Genomic DNA, 16,536 nt, shown 5'->3' with positions numbered 1-16,536 from the left:
GGTGGAGAAGAGTCGGAGAGTGGGGAATGATCCATCCTTGCTCCTGGTTCTCATAAACAGCACACTATGCAGGGCTGCCGTCAGTTAGGTGCAGCATCATTTAAGTTCCCAAACCAGAGTTCAGTGAGTTGAAGAGTGAAAAGAGGAAGTGGAGTGGAGTTAAGTGGTAACAGAAGAACAGGAACCAGCTGGCCATTTCCTTCCTCATAGACACTCATTAAGAATTAATAACTTGTAGGGTCTAAAGCATAAAACGTAATTGTTAACTGAGGAAGACTGCTTCAAAAAATTACTTGAGTTAAATTCAAACAAAAATAGAAAAAGATCATTGCCTTTTATAGCACATCTCAAAAATTCTTAACAGACTATGGTATTTTGAAGTGTGTTGACTGTTCTGATGTTGAAAATGCAGAAGGTTATAAGCACAGATCAAACTCCAAAATAATGAGAAACTGACCAGAGCCGTTCTTCCTCACGTGTACGTGACATTGGTTTAATGGGAGAATCAGAAATGGAACTCAATGGTTACTGAAGGGTTTCAACTCGAAACACTGACTGTACTGTTTTCTGTAGATGCTGCCTGGCCTGCTGAGTTCCTCTAGCATTTTGTGTGTGTTGCTTGGATTTCCAGCATCTGCAGATTTTCTGTTGTTTGTCAATGGTTGCCAATTCATACTAGAGTACACATTACAATAGTTTAATGGGGATATCAGAAATAGAACTCAGTGATTGCTGCTTGGCCTATTATTTACATTAGACTTAGAAGGAGGCCAATTAGCCACTGAGTCACTGCTGTCTCTCAGTGAAATCCTGTCAACCCTTTGCTCCACTTATTTCCCAGTAAACTGCACCCTCTCCTACTCATCAACCTCCCCAACTACTCAGGTGACTTATAGCAACCTGTCAACCAGCACATCTACCGGAGGAAATCAGAGCACCCGGAGGTGACTCACAGAGTCACGTGGAGAACATGCTGACTCTACACAGACAGTTCTCTCTAGGGGCTCCAGTTTCCCCCCACAGTCCAAAGACATACTAGATAGGTTAACTGATTACTGTAAATTGTCCTGTGATTACATTAGGGTTAAATCGTGTTTGTCAGGGTTGCTAGAAGGTGCGGTTTGAAGGGCTAGAAGGGCCAATTCCTTGATATATCTCTAAGTAAAAAATAAATAAATAAAAATTATACAATGAAAAGCAATCTGCAGAATAATTTTGAGATTACATACATTTACTGAGAAACTCACAAAGCTGAATCACAGCATATTCTTGGTACGTCTGAGAGGATGCACACAGCTACCTAATCGACTTGGAAAGCTGACAGGTAACAGCTGCCAAAATGAACAGCAACAAATACCTGGGATTGTTGTTGCACATTTCTGGTTTGAGTTGGCACTCCTTTGCAAATGGATGCATGCTGACAGGAATGTAATCTGCAAAATAAAACAAAACGTCAGAAGGTGTATTAGTCACTGCAGCAATCCAAGAGATGAAATGCCACCCATTCCCCACATACTGTTGCTTCTTTCACAATGTAGCTGTATTTATATGATGGACTCGTGCAGCAGAATGTAAACTTATGAGCAGAAAGTATGATATTTTGCAACTGTAACAGCTGATGGAACTGCAACATCTTCTTCATGTCAGATCCAGTCACATCATTATGAGATCATTTGCAGGGCAAAGATCTATGATTAACTTTATTCGCCATATACATTTACATATATTAGGAATTTACTGTGGTGTGATGGTCAGAGAGTGACATGCAATGAAAACAACATTCAACAATTATAAAGAATAAGTATTATATAAAAATAAAAAATACTGTATATCTAACAAAGTAGAGATTAAACACCCTGCCTTTTCAGTCTAACTGGGTTGGTGTTTAAATTGTTCAAACACTGGTCATCCCCCACACTAGGACCTGGGCCCCGCCACAGTGATATACTCTAGACCTGTACCCAGCCACTCAACCCATGGCCATAGTCAATCTTTCCAAATCAGCTTGGCACTTAGATCAATCCCACCTCACTCCCAGTTTAGGTGGATGGGCTCTGAAACCTCCTCCCCACTGACTCCTCTCCAATTCATTCCCACCAACTCCATCTTCATCTCAAACAGGCCTTGACCTCACTCCAACCACTCCTCCTTGAACATGCCGTGCTCCGACTTTGTGTTGCACCCGCATGGCTCAACCCTCAACTCAGCTTCACTTTGGCTCATCTCTTCATTGTTTGCGGAGATAGCTTACCACAACCTACCATGGAAAATGTTTTATTAATACAGCCTTGAGTTGTATTTCTTGCTTTATGAACCACCAGTAATCTGTTGCCAGACTTCAGTAGCACCATCTTACACCAGAAGTTTTCCCCACCTTCAGCATTGATATTGAATCCACCAAGGAGAATAACAATACACACCTCACAGCTCCTTCACTGACTGTGTCAAGTACCCCAGCTGTTGAAGGAGAGTGGACGTTCCTAATTGTAGGATAACTACTGAGCATATTAATTGGAGCCTCACGTTCCAAAAAAAAACATCCAATTGGACCAGAGTTGAGAACTGCCCCTTCAACATGACATTGATGGCTTAAGATTTGGTTTTCTAACTGAAATATTCATTATTCCAAATGCTACAATGTCATAACATAGAACATAAAAGAGCAAAATACAATACAGTACAGGCCCTTCAGCACACAGTAGCTTTGTAATTGTCTTTAACTGACACAATAGTAGATAGGCAAGCATGAGGACAGGTAATAAAACTAAGAAAATCACTCACTTGGAAAACTCTTATCAGTTCTATCACTGTAATCTTCCACATCCTGCTAACATAAAGGAAACACAGAATAAGTACAATATATGCTCATCTATTTTGTAACTTCACAATGTGTGTACTACAGGAAGTTTCGTCAGTGCTTTCATTTAGCCCCCCAGTGTTCCAACACTGTCTCATGGTTTCGCCTAGAGCAGGTCATTTAGTGGTGCCAAAGGAAAAGACAAGCTCAGACTTCAACTGCAAGCTAATGGAATTTACATCCCAACAACCAACTTGTCTTTTCCATCAACCTGCTCTTTACCTCCAGTCATTATCTCCATTTCTCAGGTATCTGATTGAGTCATAGAGTCATAGAAAAGGACAGCACAGAAACACGCCTTTTGGCTCATGTAGTCCATCTGAACCTATTCAAACTGCCTAGTCCTATTGACCCTGCAATAGGACTATAGTCCTCCATACCCCTACCATCCAAGTATCTATCCAAACTTCCCTCTGCAAGCTATGATAATCTTCCTCGGTGTCCATTGCACCCACAATCTTGCTGTCTGCAAATCTGCTGATTGAGTTAACTACATTACCATCCAGGTCATTGATACGGATGACAAACAACAGACCCAGCAGCACTCTACTAGACACAGGCCTCCGGACAGAGAGGGAACCATCTACTACCCTTCTGGCTTCTCCCACAAAGCCGATGCCTAATCCAATTTAATACCTCATCTTGAATTCCAAGCGACTGAACTTCTTGATCAATCTCCCATGTGGGACGTTATCAAATGCCTACGTAAAGTCCACATAGACAACATCCACTTTCCCTGGTAACTTCCTCGAAAAGCTCTTTAAGATTGGTCAGATATGACCTACTACACACAAAGCCATACTGACTATCCTCAATCAGTCCATGACTATCCAAATACTTATATATCTAGTCCCTTAGAAAGCCTTCCAATAACTTTCCCACAACCATTGTCAGACACACTGGTTTATAATTTCCTGGTTTATGTTTAGAGCCTTTCTTAAACAGTGGAATAGCATTGGCTGTCCTCCAGTCTCTGGTACCTTTCCTGTCGCAAAGATAATTTAAATATCTCTGCTTTGGTCCTGGCAATTTTTGCACTTACTTCCTGCAGGGTTCGAGGGAGCACCTTGTCAGGCCCTGGTGATTTATCCACCCTGATTTGTCTCAGGACAGCAAACACCTTCTCCTTTGTAATCTACACAGGTTCCATGAAATTGATGCCACCTTGCCTCACTCTATAGACACTGTGTATGTTACCTGAGTAAATGCAAATGCAAAAACATTATTTAAAATCTCCCCATCTCTTCTGGCTCCACACATGGATTACCATTCTCATCTTCCAGAGGATCAATTTCATCCCTTGCAATCCTTTTGCTCTCAACATATCTGTAGAATCCCTTGGGATTCTCCTTCAGCTTGTCTGCTAGGGCAACTTCATGCCTTCTTTTAGCCTTACTGATTTCTTTCTTGTGTTCTCTTGGATTTCTTATACTCCATAAGCACACCATTTGCTCCTACTTGCCTATACCTGTTATGCGCCTCCAGTTTTTTCTTAACTAAAACCTCAATATCTCTCGCAAACCAGAACTATCTTTTTGCATACTTACTTTGAAACTAATGCATTGTGATCACTAGATGCAAAGTGTTCCCCTACACAAACTTCTGTCACCTGCCCTGTCCCATTCCCTGATACAGATCAAGTATCACACACTCTCTGATTAAGGAAACTTTTCCAGAACACATCTGACAAACTCTATCTCATCTAGTCCTTTTATAATATGGGAGTTCCAGTCAATATGTGGAAAGTTAAAATCACCTGCTATTAACAACCCTATGTTTCTTACAACAGTCTGTGATTTCCCTACAAATTTGTTCCTCTAAATCTTTCAGACTGTTGGGTGGTCTGTAATATAGCCCTATTAATGTGGTCATACCTTTCTTATTTCTCAGTTCCACCCATAACACCTCACTAGTCGAGTTCTCCAGTCTATCCTGATGGAGCACTGCCGTGACATTTCCCCTGACTAGTAACACCACCCCTCCTCCTTTCATCCCTCCCACTCTGTCACGTTTAAAACAACAGAGCACAGGAATATTGAGCTACCAGACCCATCCCTTCTGCGACCAAGTCTCACTAATAGCTACAATATCATAATTCCAGGCATTGATCCATACCCTGAGCTCATCCGCCACTCCTATGATACTTCTTACATTGAAATATACACATCTCATGACACTCATTGCACCATGCTCAACCTTTTGATTCATGACTTTGTCTGAGGGCTTACCAACATCTGTAGCCACAACCTCTCCACTAATTGTTCTGGTATTCTGGTTCCATCCCCTAGTTGAAACCCCACCGTGCAGCACTAGCAAACCTTCCACTTGGGTATTAGTCTCCTTCGCAAACTATCCCTTCTGAAAATGTTCAATACTTCTAACTAAGCTCAATATTCAAAGTAAATTTATTCCCAAAGTACATATATTTCACCATATACAACCCTGAGATTAATTTTCTTGCATGCATTCACAGAAAATACAATAGAAACAATGAAAGACCAAAGCCAAAAGGACAAACAACCAGTGTGCAAAAGACAAAAAACTGTGCAAATACAAAAAGAAAGGGATAATAATAATAATAAGTAATAAATATCGAGAAAGTTAGATGAAGAGTCCTTGAAAGTGAGTTCATATGTGTCACCACATTGAAGAAAAATTACAATACTACTTGTTAAATTTATTGGGACATAACTTCAGTGCATGCTCCAATGCTTAAAGTTCTAGTATATGAGCACTCTGCTGGCTGCAGACATTTTAACTCTGTGTGTAATGTCTCTATCGGCCAACAATGAAGAAGTGCACCATTAATCTGTAGAGTCCGACGATGTTTGAGTAGCTTCACCAGTCTTTCTCAGAGAAACGGACAATAGTTCATGCTCAGTGTCTCCCTGACAGTGCAGCTGAGATCACAGTATCTGTATTGTAAGAATGAAAGATACCAGCATGCTGCTAAATGAACAAAGTATTTCATCTTGCCTCTATGTGAAAGGACCGACTTTCTTTAAATGACTGCTTCTGCCTCGGATCTGATTTTTGTTCTAAGCTCTCTGATATTCCAAAGCAGTGTCTAAACTGAGAACAATGCATGGTTTGCATATTTAATGACAGCACTGCGAAGGGGCTTACAGTATAAAATTCTGACTGAGTTTCTATGAGTTGTTACAGTTACTTACAGAATTTGACCTCAAGGAAAAGTATTTGAACATCCTATTTTAGTACCTGTATCTGCTTATGGACAAGATGTCTATTTCTTACTTGTATCACAGTGAGTTCTTCCCCAATCTTCTGTCTCAGCGTATGCAAAACCAGTTCAATAACTCCAGGGCAACTCTTAACCAACTTTTTCAGCATATCTTCAGAAATACGAAAATGCAATTTGGAAAACACCTTCCTGTGTAAATAAATTATGAAATATATTAATAAACAGGTTTTAAAATACAAGACCTGATGACTACTTAGATTTAGTCAAAAACATATAAGAGTAATAGAGCCTCAGAGCACAGAGACAGGCCCTTCATCCCATCACATTCATGCTAGCCTTTTGTCCATCTGCAGTAATTTCATTTGCCAGCATTAGGTTGATAACACGCTTTCTCTATTCAAGTGCCTGTCTAAGTGTTTGTAATGATTGTATTTGATCCCACCACCTCTTCTGGCATTCGAGATGCAAGAAATCTGAAGTAATTTAGCAGTGTTTGTAAGTCATTATTGTACTACGCTTTACACTCAGTGGCCACTTGATTAGGGAAACCTGTACATCTGCTCGTTGATGCAAGTATCTAATTCGCCAATCACGTGGCAGCAACTCAATGCATAAAAGCATGCAGACGTGGTCAAGAGGTTCAGTTGTTCTTCAGACCAAAGATCAGAATGGGGAAGAAATGTGATCTAAGTGACTTTGACCATGGAATAATTGTTGCTGCCAGATGGGGCGGTCTGAGTATCTCAGAAAGTGCAGATCGTTGGGAGTAGACAGTTTAAAGCGTTTCAGCATGGACTGGATGGGCCAGATGGCCTGTTTCTGTATTGTACTTTTCTATGACTCTCTGACTCACACTCAGTCTCAGCCAGGCCAAGGAACTGATTGTAGACTTCAGGAGAGGGAAACCAGGGGTCCTTGAACCAGTCTTCATTGGATGATCAGGGGTTGAGAGGGTTACCAACTTTACAGTCCTGGGTGTTACTATTTCAAAAACCCTGCCCTGGACCCAGCACACAAATGCAATTGCAAAGAAAGGATGGCATCAACTCTACTTGCTTAGGAGATTTGGCATGACATCTAAAACTTTGACAAATTTCTATAGATGTGTTGTGGACAGTGCATTGACTCGCTGCACCACCACCTGGCGTGGTAACACTGATGCCTTTGAACGGAAAATCCTACAAAACATTGTGAACTGGTAGTGGAAATCAGATGGAGAACATTAAACATCAAACCGCAAAGTGCCCGAAAGTGAGTGCAGAGCCTCAGAGCTGCCGTGGTGAGTGCAGCCTGTCCAGGAGCCCGATAGCTGAAGCCCACAGCTACTCAGTTAGTTCAGCTCAGTGCTGTGCTGATGGCTGATGGTTCAGAATCAGCCCAGCACTAAGCACCTTGATCAAATCACACAAATAGTAAAACAAAAAGTTAAAACACATGGAAAATGAACTGTGAAGACCCCAAAAGTGAGTTTACAGCTGAGGAACATGTTCAGCAATGAGGTGAGTGAAGCCTGATGGCATGGGACCCAAGACTCCCGCACCTTCTACCAGCAGCAGCAAGAAGAGAGGGAGACCAGTCAAATGCGGGCAGATGGCTCTGAGCACCTGTTCATTTTCTGTTCACATCCTCGACAATTTTAATCTTGCTCAACATTTTAATTGGCACTGAGAAATAGAGCCAACATCGAATTCTTGTTCCACCATTAGGAATTGAAGCAGCCACCCCAGCAAACGACCGTCTCTGCTCACTCTCTCTCATTCTTGCCGTATCCCCTAGGAGATTGCAAAAGTGCCAAATTGTTCAGTGGACTCAAAAATACAGTCTTGGATTAGCTGCAATTGATCACAGTTCAGAAGAAGTGTACCGTACCTAGAGAAAGTAAAGTATCTAGTAGTTTTGTGAGCAGAGTGCAAGAAGTCACAAGTGGTTGCTGGCACCAACTTGTCCTTTATACTGCACCATTGGGAAGATACGTTTTTATTCTGGGTACTTTGGGATAATGCATAAAGCCAGCACTTTATCTAGCTGAACACTCATTGTGACCAAAAGCTCCAGTGCAAAGTACAGTACTGGGAAATGCAGAAGCTGTGAATATAGATTTAACTGTGATAATCTGTGACTCACTGTGGACAGCATGAGGACTTGCCTCCGCTGTATGGAAGGCCAGCTCAGCAAACCATCATCTTACTGTGAAGCCATGATGTATGTTTCGATGCCAAAGGTCGCAAGTAAATATTAAACATAATTCTGGATAAACACAGACCACCATACACGTCGTCTGCTTTGATTCATCCCACTATTGATAGCAGAGGTTAGGACTGAGTAACCTGCCTTCTGGAGAGTAATGGGTGGGTACGAGTGGTGCAGGCCATATGAACAACATCAGTGATAATCAACGTTTTAGACCTATTATCTTAAAAACACATTTCATGCTAACAAAGTTTTTGAAAAAACAGTGACAAACATTTGCTTCACAGTGAGTATTTTTCCAGGGGTCAGCAGTAACAGGGAGTGGTCTGGTCATGGCAGGACCACACAGGGCCTCTGCTCACTGCTGTTGTACTGACTCTGCAGCTGTCGTCTCTTTCCGTAGAAGCACACTGTTATATGTATCAGAGTGTGAAAAGAACAGAATACTTTTATATAGTGCCTTTTAACATACTGAAGGCATCTCAAATCACTTTAAAGTCAATGACATTACCGGTACACCATTCAATGTCGCCCTGCAGAGTGCTAAATTCAATACAGTCCATCTTGTGCACCAGCCCAACTACCCACAGGCATATACACACCACCCTTGATAAAAAAAAACCCAGACTCTGTCAGAAACTTTACACAAGCCCCTCTTCACATTGAGGAGGAGATATAAGAGCCTAAAGACTGAAACTCAAAGTTTTACGGACAGCTTCTTCCCCTCTGCCACCAGATTTATGAATGGTCCATGAACTCATGAACATTACTTTGCTAACCCTCTTTTGCATTGTTTTATTTTTTATTATTACATAGAAACATAGAAAATAGGTGCAGGAGTAGGCCATTTGGCCCTTCGAGCCTGCACCGCCATTCAGTAGGATCATGGCTGATCATCCAACTCAGAACCCTGCACCAGCCTTCCCTCCATACCCCCTGACCCCCGTAGCCACAAGGGCCATATCTAACTCCCTCTTAAATATAGCCAATGAACTGGCCTCAACTGTTTCCTGTGGCAGAGAATTCCACAGATTCACCACTCTCTGTGTGAAGAAGTTTTTCCTAATCTCGGTCCTAAAAGGCTTCCCCTTTATCCTCAAACTGTGACCCCGCGTTCTGGACTTCCCCAACAGCGGGAACAACCTTCCTGCATCTAGCCTATCCAATCCCTTTAGGATTTTATACGTTTCAATCAGATCCCCCCTCAATCTTCTAAATTCCAACGAGTATAAGCCTAGTTCATCTAGTCTTTCTTCATATGAAAGTCCTGCCATCCCAGGAATCAATCTGGTGAACCTTCTTTGTACTCCCTCTATGGCAAGGGTGTTTTTCCTCAGATTAGGGGACCAAAACTGCACACAGTACTCCAGGTGTGGTCTCACCAAGGCCCTGTACAACTGCAGTAGTACCTCCCTGCTCCTGTACTCGAATCCTCTTGCTATAAATGGCAGCATACCATTCGCCTTTTTCACCGCCTGCTGTACCTGCATGCCCACTTTCAATGACTGGTGTATAATGACACCCAGGTCTCGTTGCACCTCCCCTTTTCCTAATCGGCCACCATTCAGATAATAATCTATTTTTCTGTTTTTGCCACCAAAGTGGATAACTTCACATTTATCCACATTAAATTGCATCTGCCATGAATTTGCCCACTCACCTAACCTATCCAAGTCACGCTGCATCCTCTTAGCATCCTCCTCACAGCTAACACTGCCGCCCAGCTTCGTGTCATCCGCAAACTTGGAGATGCTGCATTTAATTCCCTCATCCAAGTCATTAATATATATTGTAAACAACTGGGGTCCCAGCACTGAGCCTTGCGGTACCCCACTAGTCGCTGCCTGCCATTCTGAAAAGGTCCCGTTTATTCCCACTCTTTGCTTCCTGTCTGCCAACCAATTCTCTATCCACATCAATACCTCACCCCCAATACCGTGTGCTTTAAGTTTGCACACTAATCTCCTGTGTGGGACCCTGTCAAAAGCCTTTTGAAAATCCAAATATACCACATCCACTGGTTCTCCCCTATCCACTCTACTAGTTACATCCTCAAAAAATTCTATGAGATTCGTCAGACATGATTTTCCTTTCACAAATCCATGCTGACTTTGTCCGATGATTTCACTGCTTTCCAAATGTGCTGTTATCACATCTTTGATAACTGACTCTAGCAGTTTCCCCACCACCGATGTTAGGCTAACCGGTCTATATTTCCCTGGTTTCTCTCTCCCTCCTTTTTTAAAAAGTGGGGTTACATTAGCCACCCTCCAATCCTCAGGAACTAGTCCAGAATCTAAAGAGTTTTGAAAAATTATCACTAATGCATTCACTATTTCTTGGGTACTTCCTTAAGCACTCTGGGATGCAGACCATCGAGCCCTGGGGATTTATCTGCCTTTAACCCTTCAATTTACCTAACACCACTTCCCTACTAACATGTATTTCCCTCAGTTCCTCCATCTCACTGGACCCTCTGTCCCCTACTAATTCCAGAAGATTATTTATGTCCTCCTTAGTGAAGACAGAACCAAAGTAATTATTCAATTGGTCTGCCATGTCCTTGCTCCCCATAATCAATTCACCTGTTTCTGTCTGTAGGGGACCTACATTTGTCTTAACCAATCTTTTTCTTTTCACATATCTATAAAAGCTTTTACAGTCAGTTTTTATGTTCCCTGCCGGTTTTCTCTCATAATTCTTTTTCCCCTTCCTAATTAAGCCCTTTGTCCTCCTCTGCTGAACTCTGAATTTTTCCCAGTCCTCAGGTGAGCCACTTTTTCTGGCTAGTTTGTATGCTTCTTCTTTGGAATTGATACTATCCTTAATTTCCCTTGTCAGTCACGGGTGCACTACCTTCCTTGATTTATTCTTTTGCCAAACTGGGACGAACAATTGTTGTAGTTCATCTATGCGATCTTTAAATGCTTGCCATTGCATATCCACCATCAACCCTTTAAGTGTCATTTGCCAGTCTATCTTAGCTAATTCACGTCTCATACCTTCAAAATTACCCTTCTTTAAGTTCAGAACCTTTGTTTCTGAATTAACTATGTCACTCTCCATCTTAATGAAGAATTCCACCATATTATGGTCACTCTTACCCAAGGGGCCTCTCACGACAAGATTGCTAATTAATCCTTCCTCATTGCTCAAAACCCAGTCCAGAATAGCCTGCTCTCTAGTTGGTTTCTCGACATGTTGGTTCAAAAAACCATCCCGCATACATTCCAAGAAATCCTCTTCCTCAGCACCTTTACCAATTTGGTTCACCCAATTTACATGTAGATTGAAGTCACCCAATATAACTGCTGTTCCTTTATTGCACACATTTCTAATTTCCTGTTTAATACCATCCCCAACCTCACTACTACTGTTAGGTGGCCTGTACACAACTCCCACCAGCGGTTTCTGCCCCTTAGTGTTATGCAGCTCTACCCATATCGATTCCACATCTTCCCGGCTTATGTCCTTCCTTTCTATTGCGTTAATCTCCTCTCTAACCAGCAATGCCACCCCACCTCCTTTTCTTTCATGTCTATCCCTCCTGAATATTGAATATTCCTGAATGTTAAGCTCCCATCCTTGGTCACCCTGGAGCCATGTCTCTGTGATCCCAACTATATCATATTCATTAATAACAATCTGCACTTTTAATTCATCCACCCTGTTACGAATGCTCCTTGCATTGACACACAAAGCCTTCAGGCGCGCTTTTACAACTCTCTTAGCCCTTATACAATTATGTTGAAAAGTGGTCCTTTTTGATGCTTGCCCTGGATTTGTCGGCCTGCCACTTTTACTTTTCACCTTACTACCTTTTGCTTCTACCCTCATTTTACACCCCTCTATCTCTCTGCACTTGTTCCCATCCCCCTGTTGTGAACTAACCTCCTCTCACCTAGCCTCTTTAATTTGATTCCCACCCCCCAACCATTCTAGTTTAAAGTCACCTCAGCAGCCCTCGCTAATCTCCCTGCCAGGATATTGGTCCCCCTAGGATTCAAGTGTAACCTGCCCTTTTTGTACAGGTCACGCCTGCACCAAAAGAGGTCCCAATGATCCAAAAACTTGAATCCCTGCCCCCTGCTCCAATCCTTCAGCCACCTACAATATTTTTATGTATTGTGCTGTACTGCTACCACAAAACAACCAATTTCACAAAATAAGTTAGTGATAATGTACCTGATGCAGAAGAAGGTAAACTGAGAAGCTGCAGTACAGAAAAAGTTATAAACCCCCCAAAAGCTCTCAAGATCACTTTAGGTCAGTTTCCCGTAGAGGCGATGTAAGCACTAATCAATCATTTTACTCCTGCGGGCAAGGCAAAGAGAAGCACATATAATGTTGAACTCAAAAGATTCTGTAGATTTCTGCTCTGGAAATCCAGAGCAACACAAGTAAGATGGTGGAGGAACTCAGCAGGTCAGGCAGCATCTATGGAAATTAAACAGTCGACGTTTTGGGCTGAGACCCTTCATCAGGGTTGGAAAGGAAGGAGGAAGGTGGAGGAGGGTGAGGACAAGTCAGAAGGTGACAGGTGAAGCCAGGTGTGTGTGTGGGGGGGGGGCAGGGTGAGAAGTAAGAAGTTGGAAGGTATAGGTGCTTAACGTAAAGGGCTAGAAAAGAAGAGAGTAAAGTGGATTATGGGAAAAAGGGAAGGAGAAGGATCACGGGGGGGGGGTGATAAGCAGGTGAGGAGGAGAAGCAGTAAGAATGGGTGCCAGAGTGGAGAAATGAAGAAGAGAGAGGAGGGGGGAGGGTGAAAAATTACCGCAAGTTGGAGAAATCATGTTCATGCCATCAGGCTAGAGGGGGAATATAATGCTGATTTTATCACTAAACCATTTTTCTCAATGATTTATTAAAACAAATATTTTACAGTGGGAGGGAAGTTTTGCCACTGCTAATTCCAACTGAATTCTCCTTTACTGTTCCGTATGTTGATTTAGAAGGACCCAAATGGGACCTGGGTGCTGGAAAGTAGAGCCTGCTGTCCCAGGCAGGAAAGTGTTAAACATTGATGCACTTGCCTGTTTAGTAGCTGCCAGTTACTCAGCTTCTGTTGGGTGGAGTTTGCTGGAATATAGTTGTGCATTTCTACCAATCGGGGCAAAAAGTGCTTCACCACTTCAGCAACCATAACTGAAGGCAAAGAAATGAAAACCAGTTGAGATTTGTTGATTGAAAACCATCAATACACATATAGCCCATTATCAGACAGATTATAAATTTAACTTATCAACACTTCTGTTCTGTAGAGTTATCACATTCATAACAATACTAGTTCTTGATTAGTCAGGGTATCAAAGGTTTCAGGAAGAAGGCAGCAACGTAGGGTTGAGAGACATAATAAATCAGCCATTATAATAAATGGAGGAGAAGAATGGGCCAAATAGCCTAATTCTGCTCCTGTGTCTTACGGTCTAATATAAAGCCTTTTCTTTGCACTGACTGCAGATGGATACTAGGGCTGATTTACCTACTTGCACTGGAAAAGTCACCGGTACTATGCCTACAATTTTCCAAATGGTGATGTCACTGGATAAGATTCCACATTATCAGTGCAGTTATAAAATTATCTCCCAACTTATCCTGTGTTTTCATAAGCAAATCAGTAAAAGTTAATTCAATTAGATGGCCTGCAGAAGCAAGCCGTGCATCTCCCTGTGGCTGACTAAGGCAGTTACCAGTTATTTACTCACTGCCTATCACTAATTGTCTTTGAACTGAGTGATTGATAAGCCATTTCAGGAGGCGTTTAAGAGATCTGGAGTCACAAACAGACTGGACAGAATAATGATAGCAGATGTCCCCCCTGAAGAACATCAGTGAACTGGGTACATTTTGGGACAATCCGTTAGTACTTTCTGTGGTCATCACCACAAATAACTAGCATATTATTAATTGGATTTAAATATGATTTCTGAGCTACTACAATATCACTCAGCTTTACACAGAATAACACTGCAGGCTTTACAAAACAGGACAAACTTCAACTCACCTTTGCACTGCTGGGACATTCACTGGCATTTTATAAATTTTGAGAATTGAAAGCTGGGGAGACTTTATTTTCACACACTACTAGGCTCTCTTGAACATTAGGTGGCTGTTATTTATTTTATTTAGAGACATAGCATGACACAGGTCCTACCGACTCTTGGAGTCATGCCGCCAGCAACCGCTGATTTAACTCTAGCCTAGTCCCAGGACAATTAACAACGACCAATTAACCTACTAACTGATATGTCTTTGGATTATGGGAGGAAACTGGAGCACCCGAAGGAAACCCACGGGGTGACAGGGAGAACAAACAAATTCCTTACAGATGATGTCGCGATTGAACACGGAACTCTGACGTCCTGAGCTGTAACAGCGTCGCACTAACCGCTATGCCACCATGGTGCTCATTAAGATCAGTAACCATTCCCATGTAAGCATCGATAATAGTGCTACACTTTGAGTGAAGACAGCTACACATTGCAATTTCCCAGCCCCATTCCTGCTCCCGTTATCAGGAGAGACAGACACTCAGGAACTTTCATATGGTTAACAGAGTTACAGCTTCAATGAAGAAATGGAGCTGGGAAAGACAGATAGAAGATACTGGATAGAGCTCAAGTGTATTTTAAAATAAACAATAGATACATGCAAACATTTGCACAACAGTTTGTTTTGTATTAGATAGTAGTCATTTGTCTTAAACAATTACTATTTTTTCCTAAAATTCCCCAAGTTTAAAAGACTAGCTATAACATTTAAAACACCAAGGATTATTCTGTTAACAGGAGACACGAGACTGCAGGTACTGGAATCTGGAGCAACAAACAATCTGCAGGAGGAACTCTGCAGGTCGAGCAGCGTCTGTGGGGGGAAAGAAATGTGGGGTCTCAACCCAAAACCTCAACAATTTTTCCACCAATCTCACCGCATCCCATCCTGTGCCCCCTCCCCCAGCTTGCTTCAGTCAGGGAGGCAGTAGCAATTGGGCTCAGATGCCTTGGTTTGCAGGCAAACATTTCCTAACCTTGACATCATGTGCCTGTGTGTAGGGCCAGGATTAGACTGGGGAGTAATTTTATTATTTCCTGCACAGGCTAGGCTGACAACCATGACAGTCACAAAGAATGGATCTTCTGATCACTAGTGCAAACCAACCAGAAGAAACATCACAAGAATCCCTTAAGTTTATGAAAGGCATAGATGGGGTAGAGAGCCAGAATCTATCCCCAGGATAGGAATGCTGAATACTGGAGGATGTAACTTTAAGGTAAGAGATGGAAAGTTTAAAGGGGATGTGCAGGACAAGTTTCTTTATACATTGGTGAGTGACTGGAATGGGCTAGTCATAGTCATAGTCATACTTTATTGATCCCGGGAGAAATTGGTTTTCGTTACAGTTGCACCATAAATAATAAACAGTAATAGAACCATAAATAGTTAAATAGTAATATGTAAATTATGAAATAAGTTCAGGACCAGCCTATCGGCTCAGGGTGTCTGACCCTCCAAGGGAGGAGTTGTAAAGCTTGATGGCCACAGGCAGGAATGACTTCCTATGACGCTCTGTGCTGCATCTTGGAGGAATGAGTCTCTGGCTGAATGTACTCCTGTGCTCACCCAGTACATAATGTAGTGGATGGGAGACATTGTCCAAGATGGCATGCAACTTAGACAGCATCCTCTTTTCAGACACCACCGTGAGAGAGTCCAGTTCCATCCCTACAACATCACAGGCCTTACGAATGAGTTTGTTGATTCTGTTGGTGTCTGCTACCCTCAGCCTGCTGCCCCAGCACACAACAGCAAACATGATAGCACCGGTCACCACAGACTTGTAGAACATCCTCAGCATCGTCCGGCAGATGTTAAAGGACCTCAGTCTCCTCAGGAAATAGAGACGGCTCTGACCCTTCTTGTAGACAGCCTCAGTGTTCTTAGACCAGTCCAGTTTATTGTCAATTCGTATCCCCAGGTATTTGTAATCCTCCACCATGTCCACACTGACCCCCTGGATGGAAACAGGGGTCACCGGTACCTTAGCTCTCCTCAGGTCTACCACCAGCTCCTTAGTCTTTTTCACATTAAGCTGCAGGTAATTCTGCTCACACCATGTGACAAAGTTTCCTACCGTAGCCCTGTACTCAACCTCATCTCCCTTGCTGATGCATCCAACTATGGCAGAGTCATCCGAAAACTTCTGAAGATGACAAGACTCTGTGCAGTCGTTGAAGTCTGAGGTGTAAATGGTGAAGAGAAAGGGAGACAAGACAGTCCCCTGTGGAGC

The 16,536-nt window shown here is 42.4% G+C and overlaps 1 protein-coding gene across 1 annotated transcript in view; it reads right to left on the bottom strand.

Annotated features, from left to right (window-relative positions):
- spef1 (sperm flagellar 1) overlaps positions 1-16,536 on the bottom strand; it is a 55,617-nt gene that overhangs the window by 29,848 nt on the left and 9,233 nt on the right. The window contains exons 2-5 of the mRNA XM_072282932.1: positions 13,279-13,394; positions 6,113-6,244; positions 2,782-2,827; positions 1,358-1,433 (exon numbers count right to left, since the gene is read on the bottom strand). Coding sequence (XP_072139033.1) covers positions 1,358-1,433; positions 2,782-2,827; positions 6,113-6,244; positions 13,279-13,394 — 370 coding nt within the window. The remainder of the gene's footprint in view (positions 1-1,357; positions 1,434-2,781; positions 2,828-6,112; positions 6,245-13,278; positions 13,395-16,536) is intronic.

Source organism: Mobula birostris, chromosome 18 (genome assembly GCF_030028105.1).
Source record: "Mobula birostris isolate sMobBir1 chromosome 18, sMobBir1.hap1, whole genome shotgun sequence".
Taxonomy (NCBI): domain Eukaryota; kingdom Metazoa; phylum Chordata; class Chondrichthyes; order Myliobatiformes; family Myliobatidae; genus Mobula; species Mobula birostris.
The sequence above is the reverse complement of the archived record's forward strand: the minus strand, read 5'-3'. Positions and strand labels throughout refer to the sequence as shown.